Here is a 20,087-nt window from a genome sequence, read left to right on the forward strand (position 1 = left end):
CCTGGGCTTTCAACTCCAGCTCCCTCATTTTCATTTCATGCTCCATTTGGCTTTTTTTCTCTTCCATTTCCAGCCTTTTTTGTTCCATTGCCAGTTGTCCATTTAGTTTGGCCATCTCTATTTCATGAACTCTGGTTTCCTTCCTGTCTGCCAACTCCTCTGGAGATAAACTTTTACTAGAAACACTGCTACCTGCAGGGAAAGGGGATCTCCTTCCTCTTGGACCCACTGGCCCATCCAGCTGCTCATCTGCACTATCATCCTCAGTGGCATTCCTTGCTTCTACCCAGGCCCTCAGCGCCTTGTAGAACTCTGCCTTGTTTTTACATCCAGTTGTAGAAACATTAAATTTCCTGCAGAAGAATTTCAGCTGCTTTGCAATGTAGTTATCCAATTTCTCTTCTTCCCATTCAAATTCAGTATTGACAGAGACTATGGATGCTGCTTTCTCCACCATGGTTAAGCTTGGCAGTGCTCAAAAATAGACAGTCCCAAAAGAAATCTACCAACAAGTATTGGTTGCGTTTAAGGTCAGCACTCACTAAGTAGTGTTCACCAATTACTGTACATGAGTCACAAATGCAAGTCCAGAATCCTCACCGCTGACCACCAATATTAGAATCCGGGTTCTCTGGTTGGCACAGGTAGGTACTTGTGACAAGCAGGGAACCTTTCCTCTAGTCAGGGTAAGGGGTTACACTCCTAAAATAACCCCTGCTCACCCTCTAGGTAGCTTGGCGCGAGCAGCCAAGGCTTATCTCAGAGCGTTATAGGTTAAGCATTTGTGAACACATACAGTAACCAAGTGACAACACTACAAATGGACACCACACAGGTTTTTATATTAAAAATAAGGATTCTTTATATAGAGTTACCACAAGACCATTAAACGACAAAAATACACAATACTGTTACTTTAGATGGTAGAAGTTTGCTTAGTTCTCTTAAGTTCTTAAATGCGACATTTAAGTCAATGTACCTTAGATGCGACACACAGGGCAACAAAAGTGTTGTAACGATGCCGATGCGATGAAGTTTTTGGTGCAAAGAAATAAAGACGTGAAGATCTTCCAGATGCGTTACGCTTCTCCGATGTTGCGAGAAGACTCGACTCGATGCGTCAGCTACAGCGGTGTCACCCCTTTACGTGATGCGACGACAGCGGCCTTGGCAGCGGCACTCTTCTCCGACGTTTGCGAGACGCTTTCGCTCGATGCGATGCTGCAGCGGCGTCACCCCTTTACGCGATGCGACGACAGCAGCTCCGACGGCGGCACGCTTCTCCGTGGATGCCAGGCGCTTTTCTTGATGCGGTGCAATGCGACAACTACGATGGCTGCGATGGCGACACGCTTCTTCCTCGATGCGAGACTCTTCTCTTGATGCGGTGCAATGCGTCAGCTACGATGGGTGCGATGGCGACATGCTTCTTCGGCGTTGCGAGACACTTCCGGAATGATGTGAGACGCTTCCGCTTGATGCGATGCTGCAGCGGCGACACCCTTTGCGAAATGCGACGACAACAGCTCCGACGGCGGCACGCTTCTCCTTCTCGAGTCTCGCTTCCAGCTCCTTGCGACACGCAGTCCCTCAGAAGGCTCAACAACAGCAGTAGGCACTTCCAAAAGACTCTGGGGAGCTGGGGGGTGAAGTCCACTGGTCCTGGGACTTCGTTCAGGGGGCAAGCTCAGCACAAGCCCTTGGAGATCTTTTAAGCACAAGTTGAATTAAAGTCTTTGTAGTCTTTCTCCTCTCCTTCCAGCAGCAAGGCAAGCACTGCAGGCCAATCCCCCAGGTCAGGGACAGTACTCCAAATTACAGCTTTCCCAGTTCCTTCTCCTCAGGCAGAGGTTCTTCTTGTCAAGCAGGATCTAATTTCTTGGGAGCAGGGTCCCAATACTTATACCCCTAATTTCTTTGTTCCTCTGGGGTAGAGGGGCCTTTGCCCATTCCAAACCAGTTCTTGAGCACTTTGTTGACATGACTCTGCCTTTCTATTCAGGGTGCAGGGCAGAGACATCAGCCGCTCCACAGGAGGTGGAGCCAGCATTGTGGTGGCAGAGCACAGTCCTATGTCAATCTCTCCATTCACCACCAGGCTACCTAGCCCTGCTCCTCTGGGTATCCCCAGCCCTGTCACTCACACAAACCAGACAGGCAGATACACATCATAGCAGAGGCGGGCTGAAATGGTTATGCAAGCAAATACCAACTTTCTAAAAGTGGTATTTGCAAACACAGAATATTTAAATAAACTTTACTAAAAGATGTATTTTATTATTCTGAGTTCAGGCATACTAAACTAGATTTTCTACCATGTTCCCTGGGTCTGCTAGGATCATAGGATGTAACAATTCTAACAGCCCATTCTGGCCTATGGACAACAGGTAGCCTTACAATAGTGAAAAACGAAAATGGCTGTAATTCACTATTAGGATATGCCACACACATCAGGGCTTGTCCTACCTTATGCTTACAATGCACCCTGCCCTGGGGCCTACCATAGGGGTGACTAATATGAAGTTAAGGGAAGGTTTAGGGACTGGGAAGTGGGGGCACTTGCCCAGTCAGCATGACAGTACCAGACTGCACGCAGGTTCTGCAATGGCAGACCTTAGACACATTTTACTAGGCCGCTTCTGTGGGTGGCGCAACCAGTGCTGCAAGCCCACCAGCAGCATTTGTATTTACAAGCCCTGGGCACTCCTGGTGCACTTTACTGAGGTCTGACAGTAAACCAAATAAGCCAATCATGGAATCCAACCAACATATACATTTTAAATAGGGAGCACTTGCACTGTGGCACTGGCTGGCAGTGGCACAGTGCTCTGAGCAGCTAACACCAGCAAAACACATGAGGCACAGCGACAAAAAGTGGAAGGGAGACTCACGCCAAGGTGCCAGGACTAACATTGACCATGATGGGGCATAGGCTGGTTACATGGACTCAGTTAGACATGCTGAACCAAAGTACCTTAATTATGTTTGTGGCAAACTTGCATGGACCCGCATCCAAGATGTGTTGCACAGCCGAGGCAATGGATTGGTTCCAAGGTGCAGTGAGGCTGTGATGCGAGGTCCTGATGCATCGATGTCGAGGATCGTGTTGATGGGTCTGTGCGATGTGAAGCCCGGTGTCGAGGATGTGAGGCGCAGCAAGGGCAATTCTTTGGTTCCGATGAGAAGTGAAGCTGCAATGCGGAGGTCCAGTGTTGTCGTCGAGGCTTCTGTCGACAAGGGATACAAGGAGCTTGTGTCGGGTTAAGCGTTGCGCAGCGACGGTTCCAAAGGTGATACGTTGGTCCCAAAAGCAGGAGGCTGCGGTGATGAGTCTTTTGCAATGGGTCCAATCCACACAACAGCGGCAATGCACCGGGTCTGCTCAGAGATGCGAAGCTCTGCCGAGGAGATGCATCCCGTGGACCCACTTCCATGGGTTTCAGGACTAGGGTAGCAACACTTGGCAGCACAGAATCACAGATGGCAGAGTCTAGGTGTTGATTCCGGTTGAGTGGAAGTCTTTTATGTCCCTGAGACATCAGATCAAGAGACCAGCCAGCTAAAGACTAATTCAAATTGTGAATTCTCTCTAACTGGCATTTTTGAATAATCTCCAAAATCATGTCAAGGGTTGCTGGTTCCACAACTGAAAAAATTAAATTTGAGCTGACCAACTTGGAAACATATAAAGTGGCCCAGCTCAGAGATTTTTGCAAGGAGATTGGCCTTCCTGGCAAGAGTGCCACCAAGAAGGTGGAGTAACAAAGGGTACTGAGGGCCTGGGTAGAAGCTCACTCTGAATAGAATGACCACACAGTTGAGGATTATGGATTGGGGGAGCCTGGGAATGGCTTTTCTGAGGAACTCCCTTCAGTGGCTGAGTGCGAAAACCTTGAATTTGAGCTCCCAGTCAACGCAGGGAGCAGGATCCTTAACTGCAGCCTATCCCCAGAGGAACTGTCAGAGAGGAGAGAGGAAAGAGAACTCAAACTTCAGCAGGCCAATTTAAAAATGGAGGAAAGGCAGCTGACCATAGAGGAGAAGAAGCCTGAAAGGGCCTTGGAAAAGAATAGGCTTGGGTGAGACCCTCAAAAAAGGCCATTTCCAACATGATCCCCTTCAGCCTAAAGCCAGGATAGACTAATCAATACCTTGATGGACTTCCCTGCTTAGGTGATGGAACGTGGAAAAATGGGCATCCACCTCTGGGGCACTTGTCAGTTCCACGTCTTTCTGAATTCAGTGTGACCCCCTCTGTCCATACTCTCTTGAGCCACTAAACTGACCCATGGGGAACCCTTCTCACCTGTGGACCCCATCTGTGAAGCCCCTAACCTTAATTGTCTTACAGATGCATATCAGTAGGCAGACAGTACCACCATGGCCAACAAAGTGATGTGGCCCATTTTATCCCTTCGGATCAAACTTCTGTCCCTAACCCAAGGAAAACTCTGCCCATAAGAACCGTAACCAACAGAGGCCACTGACAGCTGTCAGTGTCAGGAGCCAGGCCTTGGGCTATCCACTGCTAGGTGGAGGCTCTAAGTGGGGATATTGGGTAGGCCTCTCTTCCAGCCGTGGGACTGGCAAGGAGTTCCCTATGGGTTTCAGAGGTTTCTCTGACCTCTGAGGTGTCTCAGAGTGGGTGGGCAGTAGCCCCAGGTGTCAACCAACCCAGGGTCTGTACCCTGAGGCTGCACACAGGACAAGGGTGAGTCCTCTTTCACCCCTCCATTTATCTGGGCTCCTGATCCCCCCACTTGGGGGTGGTTCCTCCAGAAAACTTACCTATCAGGCCTCCCTTGTCAGCTGCCCCTCTAAGTTCTCCTGACACCAGGGGCACCTGATTACCCAGAATGCAGTCTATGGGCATCTGGATACTAACTATGACCCTCGTCTGGGTCACCTCTTCACCCCATTCTAGGGATACCAGGGCCATAAGGCAGAAGAAGTCCTGTCCATGGGCCTGAGTTACCCTACACACCTGGCCAGTGAACTGCTCTGGGGAAACTGGCCTTTCCACTACCATGGTCTGACTATCCCCTGTGCCCATGAGAGCAGTGACTGGGACCCCATTTACTTTCACCTGGTGGAAGCGAAGACTGCCACCCTAAGGGATCGCATGCTCACCCACTGAGTCTATCTCCCAACCAAGGGAGATCATGGCATGGTCTATGATCTGCCTGTAGGGACAACGTAACGCTAAGTCCATATTGGCTACCCCTGTGGAGTTCCCACTACTGGGTGGTTTCTTTGGATAGAGTGACCCCTGTTTGTGTCCTAACTGGGAGCACTGAAAGCAGCAGGGTTGGAAATGGGGCCCCCTGAGCCACCGCCCATCTAACCTCCCCTTCTACTCTTAGAAGGGACATGGAACCCCTTCCCACCTCACCATACTGGGACCTGTCTGGGTCACTACATACCCCCTCACTTTGATGTAGGGACCCTGAGCTACACTTCTTAGGATCACTCCCCAATGCCTTCCTAGACACTCTGGTACTCATCCAGAAGGCTGCCTCCTCTGCAAGCTCCCTGGGGTCGGAGAGCTAGCAATCAACCAGGTGTTGATGTAGTTCTGGAAAACAGATACTGAACATGTCCTCTCTAGCAATCAAACTGTACAGCTCCTCATATGTGTTTACCTCACTATCCTTCGCCCAACCGCTCAGTTCCTTGCAAACGTAACCCACAAAATCCCCCCAGGATTGGTGAGACAATTTCTTACTGCCCCGGAATCTCAACCTGTACTCTTCCTGGGCGAATCCAAATCTCTTGACAAGATGGGATACCTTAGCCTGTACCCTTCTTTTGGCAAGAAGGGCGTCACTACCATTACCAGGAATATGCCTCCAAACATCGGCTCTCCAATCCTCCGCAGTGATCCTGTGCACTTCTTAAGCCTCAAACCACTTGTCTATGTCATCCCCCTCCTTGAAGTCAGGCACCAAGTCCCTGGGTATGTGGACTCCTCCTTCCGCACTGAACACTAGTTTTGCTGCCACCATTTCTGCTGGACTCTAACAGTTTTTTAGCTTTTAAGTTCAGCTTTTTAAGACTCAATTTGTGAGCCAACAAGATTTTTCTTTCTTTCATGCTCTCTCAGCCTTTCTTTATTCTACCTCCATGGCACAATTTCCCTTGGCTAAGGCCCTTTCAGCCTCAGCCCTTCTCTTCTCTTCTTCACCGGGGCTCTTTCAGCCTCTGTTTTTCTCTTCTCTGCAGCCAGTTGGGCGAGCTGCAGCCTCCTCCTCAGGATATGCAAGGGGACACTGCTTACTGCATTGGATCCAGCAGGGGACTCCCTCTCTCTGGTCTCCCCCTCTCCTCTACAGCCTTTGTCAAGTCATTTTCCTCCTCCTCCATATCCATCTCAGGGTCATCACCCTCTTGGGCCCTGATTCTGAAGTCAGGAGTAACCAGGTTTTGCATTTTCTAGCCCTAGAGCTTGGAAGTTGTCATCCTCAGACTCTTCTCTAGAGTCTTCACATTCCTGGTCCTCTGTTAAAGCCCTTCCTCAGCTTGCCTCCTCAAAAGCATACAGGGCTGCCTGAAGAACCTGCTTTGTGAACCTCCGTCTCACAGTCAACCCCCTCTCCATGCAGAAATCCTTCAGCTCATTTATATTGTAGAATGATAGGTAGTTCAGGACCAGGGTTATTCCCATTCTGGCAAGATATCACTGGTGCAACAACTAAAATTGTCCCAAGTTGCAGAGGGTGAAGCAGGAGTCAACTTTGGAAAAATTACCACTTGAGAGAAAAAGGAGAATAAAAAAACTTGTAATGGTCTTAGATATGGGATGGTAGTGTACACCAAATCACTGTATGGCACTGCACAAACACATGTCCTATCCTCGCCACTGATCACCAAAGTTAGAAATTGGGTTGTTGGTTGATTATTATGTGAGCCCTGGTCAAGCTGCAAACACAATCCTGGTTAGGGCGAGGCACAAGCAAACCACAAATTAGTCATGTTACAAATGAATACATATGATTTTCTAGCAAGTCCTATTTAGTATTTTGTCCCGGCATTTCCTGACTCATGAAACAGAAACAAATAGCCAGTATTTATCTCTCTAATTGTGGCAACCCTACTTGCATCTCAATAGTTAAAGTGGGTCCTGACCCTGCATGCTGCATCCCCTCCTGTGCAGCAATCCCCCCTCCCAGACACGGACAAGCATCTCTTTCAGAGCTCAGGATCCCCAGTTGCAGACCAAACCCGCCAAATGTGGACAGTTCTCACAGCTAAGGTGTCAGGATGCAATGCACAGGGGAGAACAGGCACCTCCCTTGGGTCTCACAGCTATTGTCACATGCTGCCAGACCCAGGAGAAGTGAGCATATTTCCCTATTACTGACAGCGCTGCACATGCCTGCGAGACCCAGTAGAGAGGTGCCCCTCCACTGGGCTGCACAGTGTGGCAGCATAGGTGCAAGGCCTAGGTCAGGGGGGCACTGGCGCGAGGCCTCATGTTCGTGGGCTCAGTACATGTAAGTGATAAGCAGATAGGATAGTCAGCTGGGGCACGACTAGACTCGAGTTTTGGGGGTGTATGTTGGGGGGGGTTAAGACTCCCAGCCAGGGCCCGGCTCAAGCTCGGGTGGTGGCCGTTAAGACAGACTTTTTTGGTGCTCTCTTCCCCTATTTCCTCCTTCTCTGTGAATTCCCTCAAATCCACTCTCCAGCAGTGCACCTCGTCTCTCCATAGCCTCTCTATGACGTACAATTCATTTTTTATAGTGTTACTCATCATTCACTCACACTCATTTCTGTAATCTGCATGGTGCACATTCTTTGCAGCAGGCACATTAACCCTCCGTACTACTTTACGACTAGCCAAAACTGCAACTAGACAAAAGTGTGAACCCTCACTAGTATGAACATTATTCACAGGAGCTAGCTTGATATTTTTATTGTTCCTCATACCCATTATATGAGGAAAATGATCTATGTAAGTGGTGGGGCGTGATACTTCTGGCAAATTCCAGCAAGCAAAACAAGATAACAGATTTCTTGTAGATGATTGAAGGGGGAGTAGACTTCTTTCCTGAGAACTTTTTTAAACTTGGGATTAAATTTGCTAAAATGCGGCAGACCCTTATGGGCATTCATGAAATAGTCCAGTACTTTCATGGAGCACCAGGAAAGCCTGTCCTTTCCTAGGAGTAGATCTTGTTTTTTTCAAATGTCTTAAGTCAGAAATTTCTCCCACTATACCCAGGTCATGATTTTTTCATGGGTGAGCCCCTTATGCCAAGGAGTGTCTTTAATATGACAGCACCAAAATGTACCATGGATACTTTTGCCACAGCTATGGGTACCTCTAAAACTCCCCTCCGGTACATAAGGGTCAGCATTTTGCCATTGACACCCCCTATAGAATGAGTACAGGAATTCTCATGACAAGAGTTACCTCAAATATCAGTTCCAACATTTTTCTGTGCATCCACCCCATATGCTATGAAGTACATGCATCATGTATGGGGCTTCGGCCAGGTGTAGCGGCTCGTGTTCTGTGTCCCTGCCGCTCGGTGTGACTGAGCTAGTAGCTTTCTCAGTTAGGCAGTTTGAGCCCCCACAGCCAATGATGGTGTCTTAATAGAAGCATGCCAGGGCCTGAGGTTTGCCATAGGTAACACCTCCCATCCATATTCTATTAGCGCCCTTGTCCTGACCAGCAACACACTTGCACGCATATCACATATCCACTGACACATACATTCTCTCACACACACATTCTCACTATATCTCTTGCACTCTTTCGTACATTTGTACTCTGTCACACTCCCACACAGACACATTGCCACTTACCCTTCGATTAGTCGATCTGCTTTTATTGTGTTGGATAAGCTTACCCTGCTGCTTCTGCTATACTTGCCTTTTAGTTAAGCTTAATAAAAATATATTCTTCATACATTATTCAAAAATTGTAATACATTGCCTTGTCACTGTTTGTTACAAGTATGATGTGAATGAAAAGTACACTCCCTTAAAAGAGCTCTAGGGGTCTTATATTTGATTCCATGTGTGGATCAAACAGTAACAGTTTTGGAAGCAAACAAATTCACATTCTAACATGTAATATCACAGCATCCAACTGATCTTCTTCGGCAACCATGGATTTGGGGCCAGGTGTACAACCCATTTTTGTATGCGCAAACGGGTTAGCGACCAGTTGCAAATGCAAAAACTGTTAGGGCCATGTACAAACCCTATTTAGCGAGTCGCAATTTATTTGTGACTCGCTAAATAGGAATTGCGACTCACAATTAGGAAGGGGCGTTCCAAGGATGTCCCTTAATAATTGCGACTCGCATCCCTATGTAAGAATGTTTTGCGACCGCAATTGTGGTCGCAAAACACTCGCAATTTACTGTCCTCTTCAAGAGGGTGGTAATGCAGTCGCAAATGGGAAGGGGTCCCCAGGGGACCCTTTACCCTTTGCGAATGCAGGGAAAAATATTTATTAGGGGCAGGCAGTGGTCCCAGGGACCACTACCTGCCCTTAAAAAATGAAACGAAAACGTTTCATTTTTGTTTTTTAAATGCATCCCATTTTTCTTTAAGGAATGCGGCCTGCATTAAAAATAAAAAAACTGCTTTATTTAAAAGCAGTCCAAGACATGGACGTCTGGTGAGCCCAGCAGGCCACCATACCTAGGAGGGCCAGCTATTCCCAATGGGGTCGCAAATTGCGAGGGCCTCATTAATATGCATGAGGCATGCAATTTGCGTCCCCATTTGGAATCGCAATCAGTGTCGCAGACACAGTTGTACATACCAATTGGCGACTCGCAAATTGCGAGTCGCTGTTGCGATGCAATTTGCGAGTCGCAAATTCCTTGGTCATACATCTGTCCCTTTATCCAGTAACGGTTTGCATTTTGGGGTTTTTGAGACCCAACTTACAATGTAAAAAAAAAAAAAAGTCCCAGAATGAAGCATCGTGGTGAAGAAAGCTGGGCTTGGCTAAAGTTGTCACACAATCCTTAATCTATAACCATACCCGAAAGCCCCAGGTTTAGTCTCCCTACTCGCGCCATCCGATATTCTCAGTGCACTCTACCCTCTTGCCCCAGCCCCGTTGTTGCAACTGGAATTAGGTAGGCATCCATAACTACAATAAAAGCAGGTATTCTGTGGGTGCCTTTGTAGAAATATGTATATTCATGAGAGTTGTGTAATTTTTCATATTGGCACAGTAAGAGGTGTGCTCATGTAAATGCTGGGTGATGGTGAATAGTGTGAGAGTGTGCAGCATAAGTGTTGCGAGCGTAGGGGGAATAATAGGATGATGTGAGTGTCGGGTGAGCTGCATGAATGCAATGTGAGAGGAGGACCCATGTGAGTGTTGGACGAGAGGAGTGCGTGCAGAGTGAGAGGAGTGAGTGCAGGGTAATGTGAGCGATGTAAATGCAGGGTGAGTGGTGTACCTGTGTGTAGTGCAGGGTGAGCGGTGAGAGTGAATGGTGATCTGTGAGAGTGACTGGTGACTGCATGGTGAGAGGAGTTAGTGCAGGGTGGGTGGTGTGACTCCATGGTGAGTGCCATGCTTGTTTGCATGGTATGAGTGCAGGGTGAGTGCTGCGCCCGTGTAAGTGAAGTTGTGTGTGCTGTGTGAGTGACAGGAGTGCTTAAGTGGGTGCACAGCAAGCGATGTGACAGTGTGAGAGTAGGGTAAGAGAAGTGACTGTGGGTGAGTGATGTAACATGAGGTGGGTGTGGGTGAAAGTGCAGAGTGGGAGGGATGAATGCATGGTGAGTGATGTGCTTGTTTGAGTGAGATTGCAGAGTGAACAGTGAGAGGGACAGGTGAGTGAAGTGTCACATAAGTGCAAGGGGAGTAGTGTGCTTGTGTAAGTGCAGGGTGAAAAACATGTGTGTATGGTGATTAGTGAGTGCAGTGTGATCACAGCGAGTGCAGGGTGAGCGGTGTGCTCATGTGATCCCAGGGTAACTGGAGGAAAAGCAGCGTGACTTCATGGCAAGGGGCATAAGTGCAGTGTGGTCGTTGTGAGTGCAAGATGAGTGGTATGCTCGTGTGAGAGAAAGGTAAGAGGAGGATGAACAGTGTGAGTGCAGAGTAACAGCTAAAGTGCAGTGTGATTGCGTTGAGTGTAGGGTGAGCGGTGAAAGTGACAAGCGAGTGGAGTGTCATGTGCGTGCAGGGTGAGTGGTGTACTTGTGTGAGTGCATGGTAGGAGGAGAGTAAATGGCGTGAGTGCATTGTGAGCAGTATGAGTAAAGTTTGATCACTGTGAGTGCAGGGTGAACATGAAAGTGAAGGGTTTGCGGTGGTGAGGGAGTTGTTTGTATTCAGGATGTATTCCCAGACACCTGAAGTAACTCAGCATTGTATTGACAGCTGACATAGGGTTTCAGATGCAAGTTAAACTATTGCTATTATGGCAACAATCAGGGATGGAGGTGGAGGAAATAAATAATGGGCTGATCCTGCCCCAAACTCTCAGTCTCCTGATGAGGGTTGCCAGCTGATCGGATTCATATAGGCACCACCAGTATTTTGATGTCAAAGCCAGTACAAAAATAAGCAAAATCACATAAAGCCGGTATTTTTAGCACTTTTTGTGAATACTTCAAACAGCAAATATAAATAGCACTTTTAAATGAGTTGTAGGGCTGCATTAGTGATCCATGACTAATAATCACAGAAACAAAGACAGAAAAGTCATGTTACAAATGAATACCTGCCATTTTATTTACAGCCCTATTAATGTCAAGCTGAAGCTTTTGCAGACTCTTTAAACAAATGGCCTGTATTTTACTCCAGGAAAGGTGGCATGCCTACTGGTGAGATGCATTCTCCCACTGTTGTCCTTAAAATAGAATACAAATGTAAGGAATAGGCAGAGTGCTGACCCAGGGAGTACTGTAACCCATGAAAAAACACAAAGCCTCGTTAACCAGTTCACAAAGGCATGTAAATGGCCTCTTACAGAGCTGTGAAAAGCTCGGGTGTGGCCGAGGAAGAGACTCTGCCCAGCAGCTCACGCCCTTTTAGCCCCATGGGTGTTGCGCGCCTGATAGTCAGTCCTGGCAATAGGCGTTCAGAGGCCTGTAAACTATGCATATTGACTCGAGAACTAGAAAGGGCCATGCCCTGGGGATTTCTTTGCTGTGAACAGAGTCGTATTGTCTTTCACCTCTACAATGCTGAGACTGAGAGGTGAGATCGAGTTGGTGGGCACGCCTTCAGCGAAACCTATATAGCTAGATGCCGAGTTCGTTTATTAATTTTAGCTCAAGTGCTTGAGTGGAAAAAAATGGGTTACCAGTGGACTTTTGTGTGCGTGCTCCTGAGTGCCGGCCTTCTGCAATGGGCAGGTGAGTACGCCTACGCACGTCGTCTATTAGCTGATAGAGCAAGAGAGGGGAGGGAGAAAGATCGAGAGAGCTACAGGGATAAAGAGCCATCAAGTGTGTGCGTGCCTGAGTGTCTGCGTGCGTGCCTATGCACGCGTTCACTCTGTGGAGAGGCTGAACAATCAGCCGTGCACAAAATGGGCAGCAGCACGACAATCCCTCCTCTGAAAGAACAGGTACATCATGGGCGACAGCAATACAAGTTCCACACTCGCGCACACAGCGCACAGCAGAAGCAGTGACTGTTTTCCTACTCTTATGAAACCGGGAGTGACCAGACCTCAGCAGCGCGCGCATTCCACGCACAGACCATTTATAACACCTGTAGAAGCAAAAAAGACTTCACCTGCACCAAAACGAACATCGAATGAACATTAGTAGCTCAAGCTTAACTCAGTCTAATGAGCAGTGCATGAGCACGTATCTACTACCTCTCCTCACGCATATGGCACCAGTTGCAGGTATTGTTGTTATTATGTGTTGGTATTATATATATAAGCAGCGTAATTCTTTATAAACCAAGCAGGCAGAATACATGACGTTTGTGGGAAAATAGATCTAGATTTTCGCGGTACCCAGGGCAGAAGTGAAAACTTCTGTCACACACATAGGAAAAGTACAATGTGGGCAGTGTCTGTGCAAACCTCCCTCATGCACCAGAGCGGGAATAACAGGCCAGAAACAGTTGAAGGTTTCATGTCACAGTGAATAAGTTCAGCACAGGCGGACGCCGGGCAAACGCCCACAGCACACAGAAAACGCGTAGTATCGGCAGCAGCAGCAGTACACGTGTCCATCATCACACACAGAACAGCGCTCTATAGATACAAACGTAGTCCTCTCTCGCAGACACACACACTGTCTCTCTCTCTCTCTCTCTCTCTGTCTATTGCACAGAAATCAGCATGGCAGCCACAGTGCATGCGTCATTAACAGAGAAGCTGACTGCACCGGCAACATCAGTGCAAACATTTTCACACATAGATGTGTGGTATTTGTAGATTTTCTAGAGCTGCAGTGTATGGTCTGCTCCACGTTTCTCTGCAGTCCAGCCCACCCACACACATCATGACTGCACTCAATTTTCTGAAGAAACATAACTTTACAGCAGAACCAGTTAGAGTATGTAACTAACTTTAGTTATTTTTGGCATAACTCTGGATCCGAAGCGGACATGGAGCCCACGAATAAAGAAATCCAAAATAGTGCTTGCTCGTGGCACTATGGCTATTGCGAAAAACACATTTAGCCACAATATCCAGAGCAATTTTCCCACCCATAGAAGTCTACACGCTCCAAGCCCAACCAGCTGCACTTTCTGGAGCAGAGAAGTGGGGAGCACATAATTTGGATAAACAGATCAAGGGAGAGAACACATTCACAAGGTTACTGTCAAGTCTGCTAGGAGTGCCCCCATGACTCCAGTGTATATCGTTCTAGGCATCTGAAGAATTGTTTATCTAGCTGCCCTGAGACCCTTGCTTTTTTGTTTAAGTGTTGGGTCATGCAGGAATGTACCATTATAGGGAGGGACTGAAGGGTCTGCTGGGTTTAGATAGCCAACTAATATTTCCCTGGTTTTGCTATATTCAGACCAGGTTCGCTAAGCTAGGCCTAGGCTCCTTTTGGAGCAACCCCAATCTATTGACCACTCAATCTAAGAAGCTTTTGAAGCAAACCTACTGAGATTATGTCCTCAATAACCTTCATCAAAACCCAAAGCTGGGAAAGCTGACACTGCAGTATGTAAGTTTGAAACTGAGTCCAGGCTTTGAACTCTATAGGGACTTAGTACAGCCCCAACTTGCAAAACACTATGAATAGAGTTCTGACCTGACATCCTTCAAATTAAATCCTTTACATCGAGTTGGAACTAACCCTGGGCGTAGTTCGCGTGGTAGCGCTACGCGTAGCTACGTGAAGTGCACTTTGCACTACGCGAGATACGCGTAGCACTATGTGAACTGCATAGTACGCTGTTCGCGATGATTGCATAGTGCCGGATGCTTGTCTGCACTGTGCAATCATTGCAAACGGCATCTTGCACAGTGCAAGCGGTCGTTTTCTGCCGCTCGAGTAGATTTTTACTCGAGCGGCAGCTTTCTCAAATGAACTGGTAGTTTCTCATCGTGAGCATTCTCGAGCATACACGACCCCTCGCAATGAGAAACCTGACCTCCCAGCGTTGAGAATCTCGCCGCGAGGTTTATTTTCCACGCTCGCGATCGGCAACTTGATATTGCTGATCGCGAACGAGGAAAAAGTCTTGCCGGGATGTCAGTTTGCTCGCTCGCGGTCGCCAACTTGACGTTGAGGACTGCGAGCGTGCAAAAAATGCCAACTACGCTATGTGATTTTTCACTGAGCTACGTACAATTCGCGTAGCGCGAAGTAGCACAAACTACGCAAACTTCGCGAGAGTAGCTTAGTTTTCCGCCCAGGGTTAGTTGGAACCCAGTTAATCAAACTGAGGAGGATACTAACTGCACTTTATGTTCTTTAAATGCTAAAGAAAATCTTGGACATATCATTTTCTTCTGTCCAATATATAATAATCCTAGAAGGAAATAGATTCGACCAAATTGCTGCAATATGGGGATAAGAAGCCACTTGGAGGAACTGAGAGTTTAAAAATAGATACTTCGCAGATTATGTATGGTCTTTTGTCGTAGCAGATACTTTTTAGCAGGAGGATTTGTACAGAAAAAGAAGGTCTGACATTTTTATTGACTGTTGTAAAATGTTTTTATTGGTTTTATGAATTACAAATCCTGAAAACAATATGACTTTGCATCATGGATATCTTGTATTTTTGTATATGGGAATAGCATTGTTTAGATTAAGATGTAAATATGTTTTTGATTTATATGGGTCTTAACCGAAATAAATGATTTTACATTATATTACATAAAACAAACTAACACAGTCATTGGATGATGTCATCAGTGATGTCATCAATGATGTCATTTGAGATGTCATCCGTGATCTCTTAAATGATGTCACAAAACATGTAATGAGTGATGTAATACGTATGGTCATAAGCAGTGCATGGCCGGGACATAAGTTATAGTTAGCTCTGTTAACTATAACTGGGGAATTTCTGTGTTATTTGAGTTGAATACTTTAATATTGTCACTGACATATTCACCTAACTATAATATTACATTAATCTTAGGTTTTTTAGTGAATATATATTAATATGAATAACTCCCGCCCCCGCAATGCACTGCTGAGCTGATGCCTTCACATATTACATTACTCATGACATGGTCAGTGACATCACCGATGACATCACTGATGACATCTCCAAGGACATCACTGATGATATCACTGATGGCATCTTCCAGTGACTATTAGTGTTTCTAAAAAGTTTAAGAATGTTATATATATATATATTTTTTTTTTCTTCACCAAACAGTCCAGATTCAGCACACACTGTTTTCTCATTAAGAAAGATTACCGCACTCCACGAATCTCCAACAATTTTATTCAAAGCACAATTTTCACCACTACCACCACCGTTTTAGCCAAGAAAAAAAAAAACATTTTTGACTGAAACGTTGGTGGTGGTAGTGGTGAAAATTGTGCTTTGAATAATAGCTGGAGATTTGTGGAGTGCAGTAATCTTTCTTGATGAGAAATATATAAATATAAATATATATATATGTGTGTGTGTGTGTGTGTTTATGTATATATATATATATATATATATATATATATATATATATATATATATATATATATATATATATATATATGTACATCTTATAGCTAGCATTCCATACGGAGAAATGCTGTGCTTGCGCTGAATCTGCAGCAATCCCACAGACCTAGCCAAATGCCAATTGGAGTCTGAATTGAGATTCAAAGCCAGGGGTTACACTGAAAGACTATCACTGCTGCAATCACCAAAGCAAATTAATTTCCCAGAGAGCTGTTATTACAGAAAAACATCCGCAGAGACCACTGTTGTTACAGACACTCAAGCGGACCCGGCCACTAAGGGATATGTAACTACACGTCTCATCATGACTCACAACACTGAGTCAAGAGCACTCAAATCCATTTTCAACAAACACTGGGGCATTATCAAAACAGACTCCACACTAGGACCCATAGTTGCCCCTAGGCCTGACAGCACCTGCAGGAGAGCCTGGTCCATGCATGACACTATAGTCAGAAACAGCCTTGAAATAATTAATACCACCAATTGGTTAACTAATGTTAAAGGTTTTCGTAAATGCAGCAGTTGCACGGCCTGCAGATTTGGAGTTAACACCACCCAAGTCTCGGCAGAATTCAAAAGCAAACCCATAATGATACAACAGAAACTCACATGCAGAACAGAATTCGCACTGTACATTCTTACTTGCAGCTGCGGACTAAAATATGTGGGGAGCACAAAGCTCCAAGTGCACCTACGGATTTTGCAACACATCAGAGCCATTGTCAATAGTGACCCGACATACCCTGTCGCCAGGCACTTCAACGAGACACACCGGAACAACTTAGACCACCTTAAATACTGCGTCATTGATAGCATTCCGCCACTCAGAGGGGGTGGCAACAGGGAGAACTGGAGTCGAAATACATTTTAGAACTCAACACTAAGGCCCCGGCAGGATTAAACATCAGTGAAGACCTTTATAATTTTTTATAACTTCAATATGACATTTTTTAGAAGTCGGCTGACTTTAAGTTAGATGTCCTGTTTTTAATCCACTACAAACACAGTTTTTAACTATTCTGCTCCAATCACGCCTATTCCTTTAGCGACTAATTGGATTTTTGTCTTCACCACATCTCACGGCACCAACACTAAGTTTTCCCACTATTATGCACTCATTTTTAACTTTACCCATAAGTGACTGCACTGTATAGCATTTTTTCACTTATTTGACATATTTTTTGGAAGTTGACTCGATTTCCATACATCAGGCTCAGCCCTCAACATGCTAAGATTAAACTCCAGCAACATCTAGGCCCTTCGTCCGCACCAGCACTAAGCTTACCATATACAAACGCATTATTTGCACGCTGACAGATACAGAGACTTTGGCATTGGCTTCCACACTTTTACTAACATGAATGGGTTTTATACAGTGTTCCCCTCCTAGTTACGATGGTACACCGGATTCCTCCCACATTAATTGCGCCACATGGCATTCATGGTTTCTAGGTTGTATTCACACACCCACGATTAATGAGGGATACCGTTTAATTTTGTTTTCCATCAGACATAATTTGGGAGACTTCAAACCCAATTCTTGCATTTATTTAGCATTTCTTTATCTTTTATAATGCAGCCAGCACCGCCATTACACAAGCTTACCTTCTAGTCTGCCACACACAACTGATGTCACAGAACATATGGCCATCTACACCTACATATAGAGAAGTAGTCTATTCTCTATGCCTGCTACCAAAACTGCTTGTCAATGCTGCGCTTAGTCATCACTGTATGACAAGATGTTTTACTACATGCTGCAAAAGTGTAATTTTTTTTTCCTTGTCACTATGAACATAGTAAAGTCACTCATGTCACTATAAATTGTATGCCTCTCACCTTAGCGCACTATGTGATCAAGACCACAGGCTTGTGGTCGAAACGCGTCATCCTGACATGCTAAGACAACAAATTCTCCTTATTGTAACATCAACTGGAGTCTGTGCCCTTGTTTGGCCCACTGCGGTCGTTCTTTGGGATCCTGGTTTCATATATATATATATATATATATATATATATATATATATATATATATATATATACACTGAAAAAAACATAGGTTTCAGGCCTGATATAGTTAGGAATTAGCATTTAAAAAACCTTTGAAATTCACTGAAAAAACCATAGGTTTCAGGCCTGATATAGTTAGGAATTAGCATTTAAAAAACCTTTGAAATTCACTGAAAAAACCATAGGTTTCAGTCCTGATATAGTTAGGAATTAGCATTTAAAAAACGTTAGAAATTCACTGAAAAAACAATAGGTTTTAGGGGTGTTATAGTTAGTTGGACATTTCACTCGAACAAAACCATTGAAATTCCTCCGATATAGTTAGTTGTACTAACTACATCTCGCGCGCCCGCAATCCACTGCTGATGATGTCACATATTACATCATTCATGACATGGTCAGTGACATCACTAATGACACCTCAAATGTCATCTCTGATGACATCACTGATGACATCATCCACGTGACAATCAGATACACCTCATCATACACTAGTATAACCTTTCATCACTCACTGTAAAATACAGAGTGCCAGATTTAAAACCATTGACACACCAATACAAGTTTGGGTGCGCGAATCTCGCCGATTTAAAAAAAAAAAAAAGATGGCTGGCAACACTTCCTGATCTGGAGTGTTGACAGCCAATTAGAATACAGCTCGTGCAGGGCAGGGTGCGCGCTGGGTGCGGGGAGGGTGCGCGGATCCTCCGAGACCATAGATATATATGTACTTTTACTTCTAATTTTCTCAGGAACTACTGAACGGATTTACACCATTTCAGCAAAAGGCACGAGTCTGAACTGAGGACTACCTCTTTGCCAAATTTGGTGTAATTCCGTTCAGCAGTTCGGGCTGTAGCTGCGTCAAAAGGTCCTATGGGAAAATGCATGGGGAAAACGTGTTTTGGGACTCCTCTTTTTTCTCGGCCCCCGCTTGACGAATCACCGTGAAATTTTCAGGATAGGAGCGGACCGGAGCTGGCCAAAAGTTTGGAAAATTTCGCGAAGATTTGTCAATCGGCGCCAACGTTATTCCAAATAGAATGTTGCGGATTTCCTATGGAAAATAGGTCCCAACTATATCTACCTACTGGCGACTGCCAGTAGGTAATATATATATATATATATATATATCACCTTAATACTCTTTCACTGCATTTCCTTCCATCCGGATACTGGATACTGGATACAAAGAGCACGGACCACAAAATCCTTTTGTAATACCGCTTAGTTTATTCTCATAGTTTTACACAACAGGAGCGGCAGCCATTACGCGTTTCGTCCCTCCCTGGGGACTTGATCACATATATATATATTCACTGAAAAAAACATAGGTTTCAGCGCTGATATAGTTAGGAATTAGCATTTAAAAAACCTTAGAAATTCACTGAAAAAAACAGAGGTTTTAGGGGTGTTATAGTTAGCTGGACATTACACTTGTGCAAAACCATTCAAATTCCTCCGATATAGTTAGTTGTACTAACTATATCTCGCGCGCCCGCAATCCACTGCTGATGATGTCACATATTACATCATTCATGACATGGTCAGTGACATCACTGATGACCGGGGGGTGGTGATCCCGGGGCTTGGGTGTCCATAACAGACCCCCAAATTATAAACGTAGTGCCCCGGGGAGATGGCGGTCCCCTGGCCGTGTGGGGGGCTCAAGCCCCCCACACAGGTTTACTTTATTTTTAAAAAAGCCCCGGGGGTGGCCCCCCACATTATACTTTAAAGCCCCGGGGGGTGGCGGTCCCCGGATGCTTGGTTCCAGTCCAGGGAGGACCTGGCTTGGCAGTTCGGGCTTGACTGTTCCCATGAGGCACAGGGTCAAGACTGATTTGCATATGGCTGGGTTTAAACTGGAATGGCATGGTGAGCAAAAAATGATGGATTTAGGCACAGATCTCTGTACTGGGGTGAATGTATGACATTGTTCTGCATTCTGTCCATCAACTGT

At 45.6% G+C, this 20,087-nt stretch overlaps 1 protein-coding gene across 7 annotated transcripts in view; it reads left to right on the top strand.

The window, feature by feature from the left end:
* Positions 1–12,181: 12,181 nt before the first annotated feature.
* The window catches only part of LOC146866836 (scavenger receptor cysteine-rich domain-containing protein DMBT1-like), a 434,615-nt gene continuing 426,709 nt past the window's right edge, over positions 12,182–20,087 (top strand). For 3 of the 7 annotated variants that reach the window (XM_085601889.1, XM_085601898.1, XM_085601935.1), the window contains exon 1: positions 12,237–12,348. In XM_085601889.1, the coding sequence (XP_085458015.1) occupies positions 12,288–12,348 (61 nt within the window). In that variant the 5' untranslated portion in view covers positions 12,237–12,287. Of the gene's footprint in view, positions 12,349–20,087 lie in introns of all 7 variants that reach the window. The other 4 variants (XM_085601907.1, XM_085601925.1, XM_085601880.1 and 1 more) reach the window with 3 other exon arrangements.

The sequence above is a fragment of the Triturus cristatus genome, chromosome 1_2 (assembly GCF_964204655.1).
Source record: "Triturus cristatus chromosome 1_2, aTriCri1.1, whole genome shotgun sequence".
Lineage (NCBI taxonomy): Eukaryota > Metazoa > Chordata > Amphibia > Caudata > Salamandridae > Triturus > Triturus cristatus.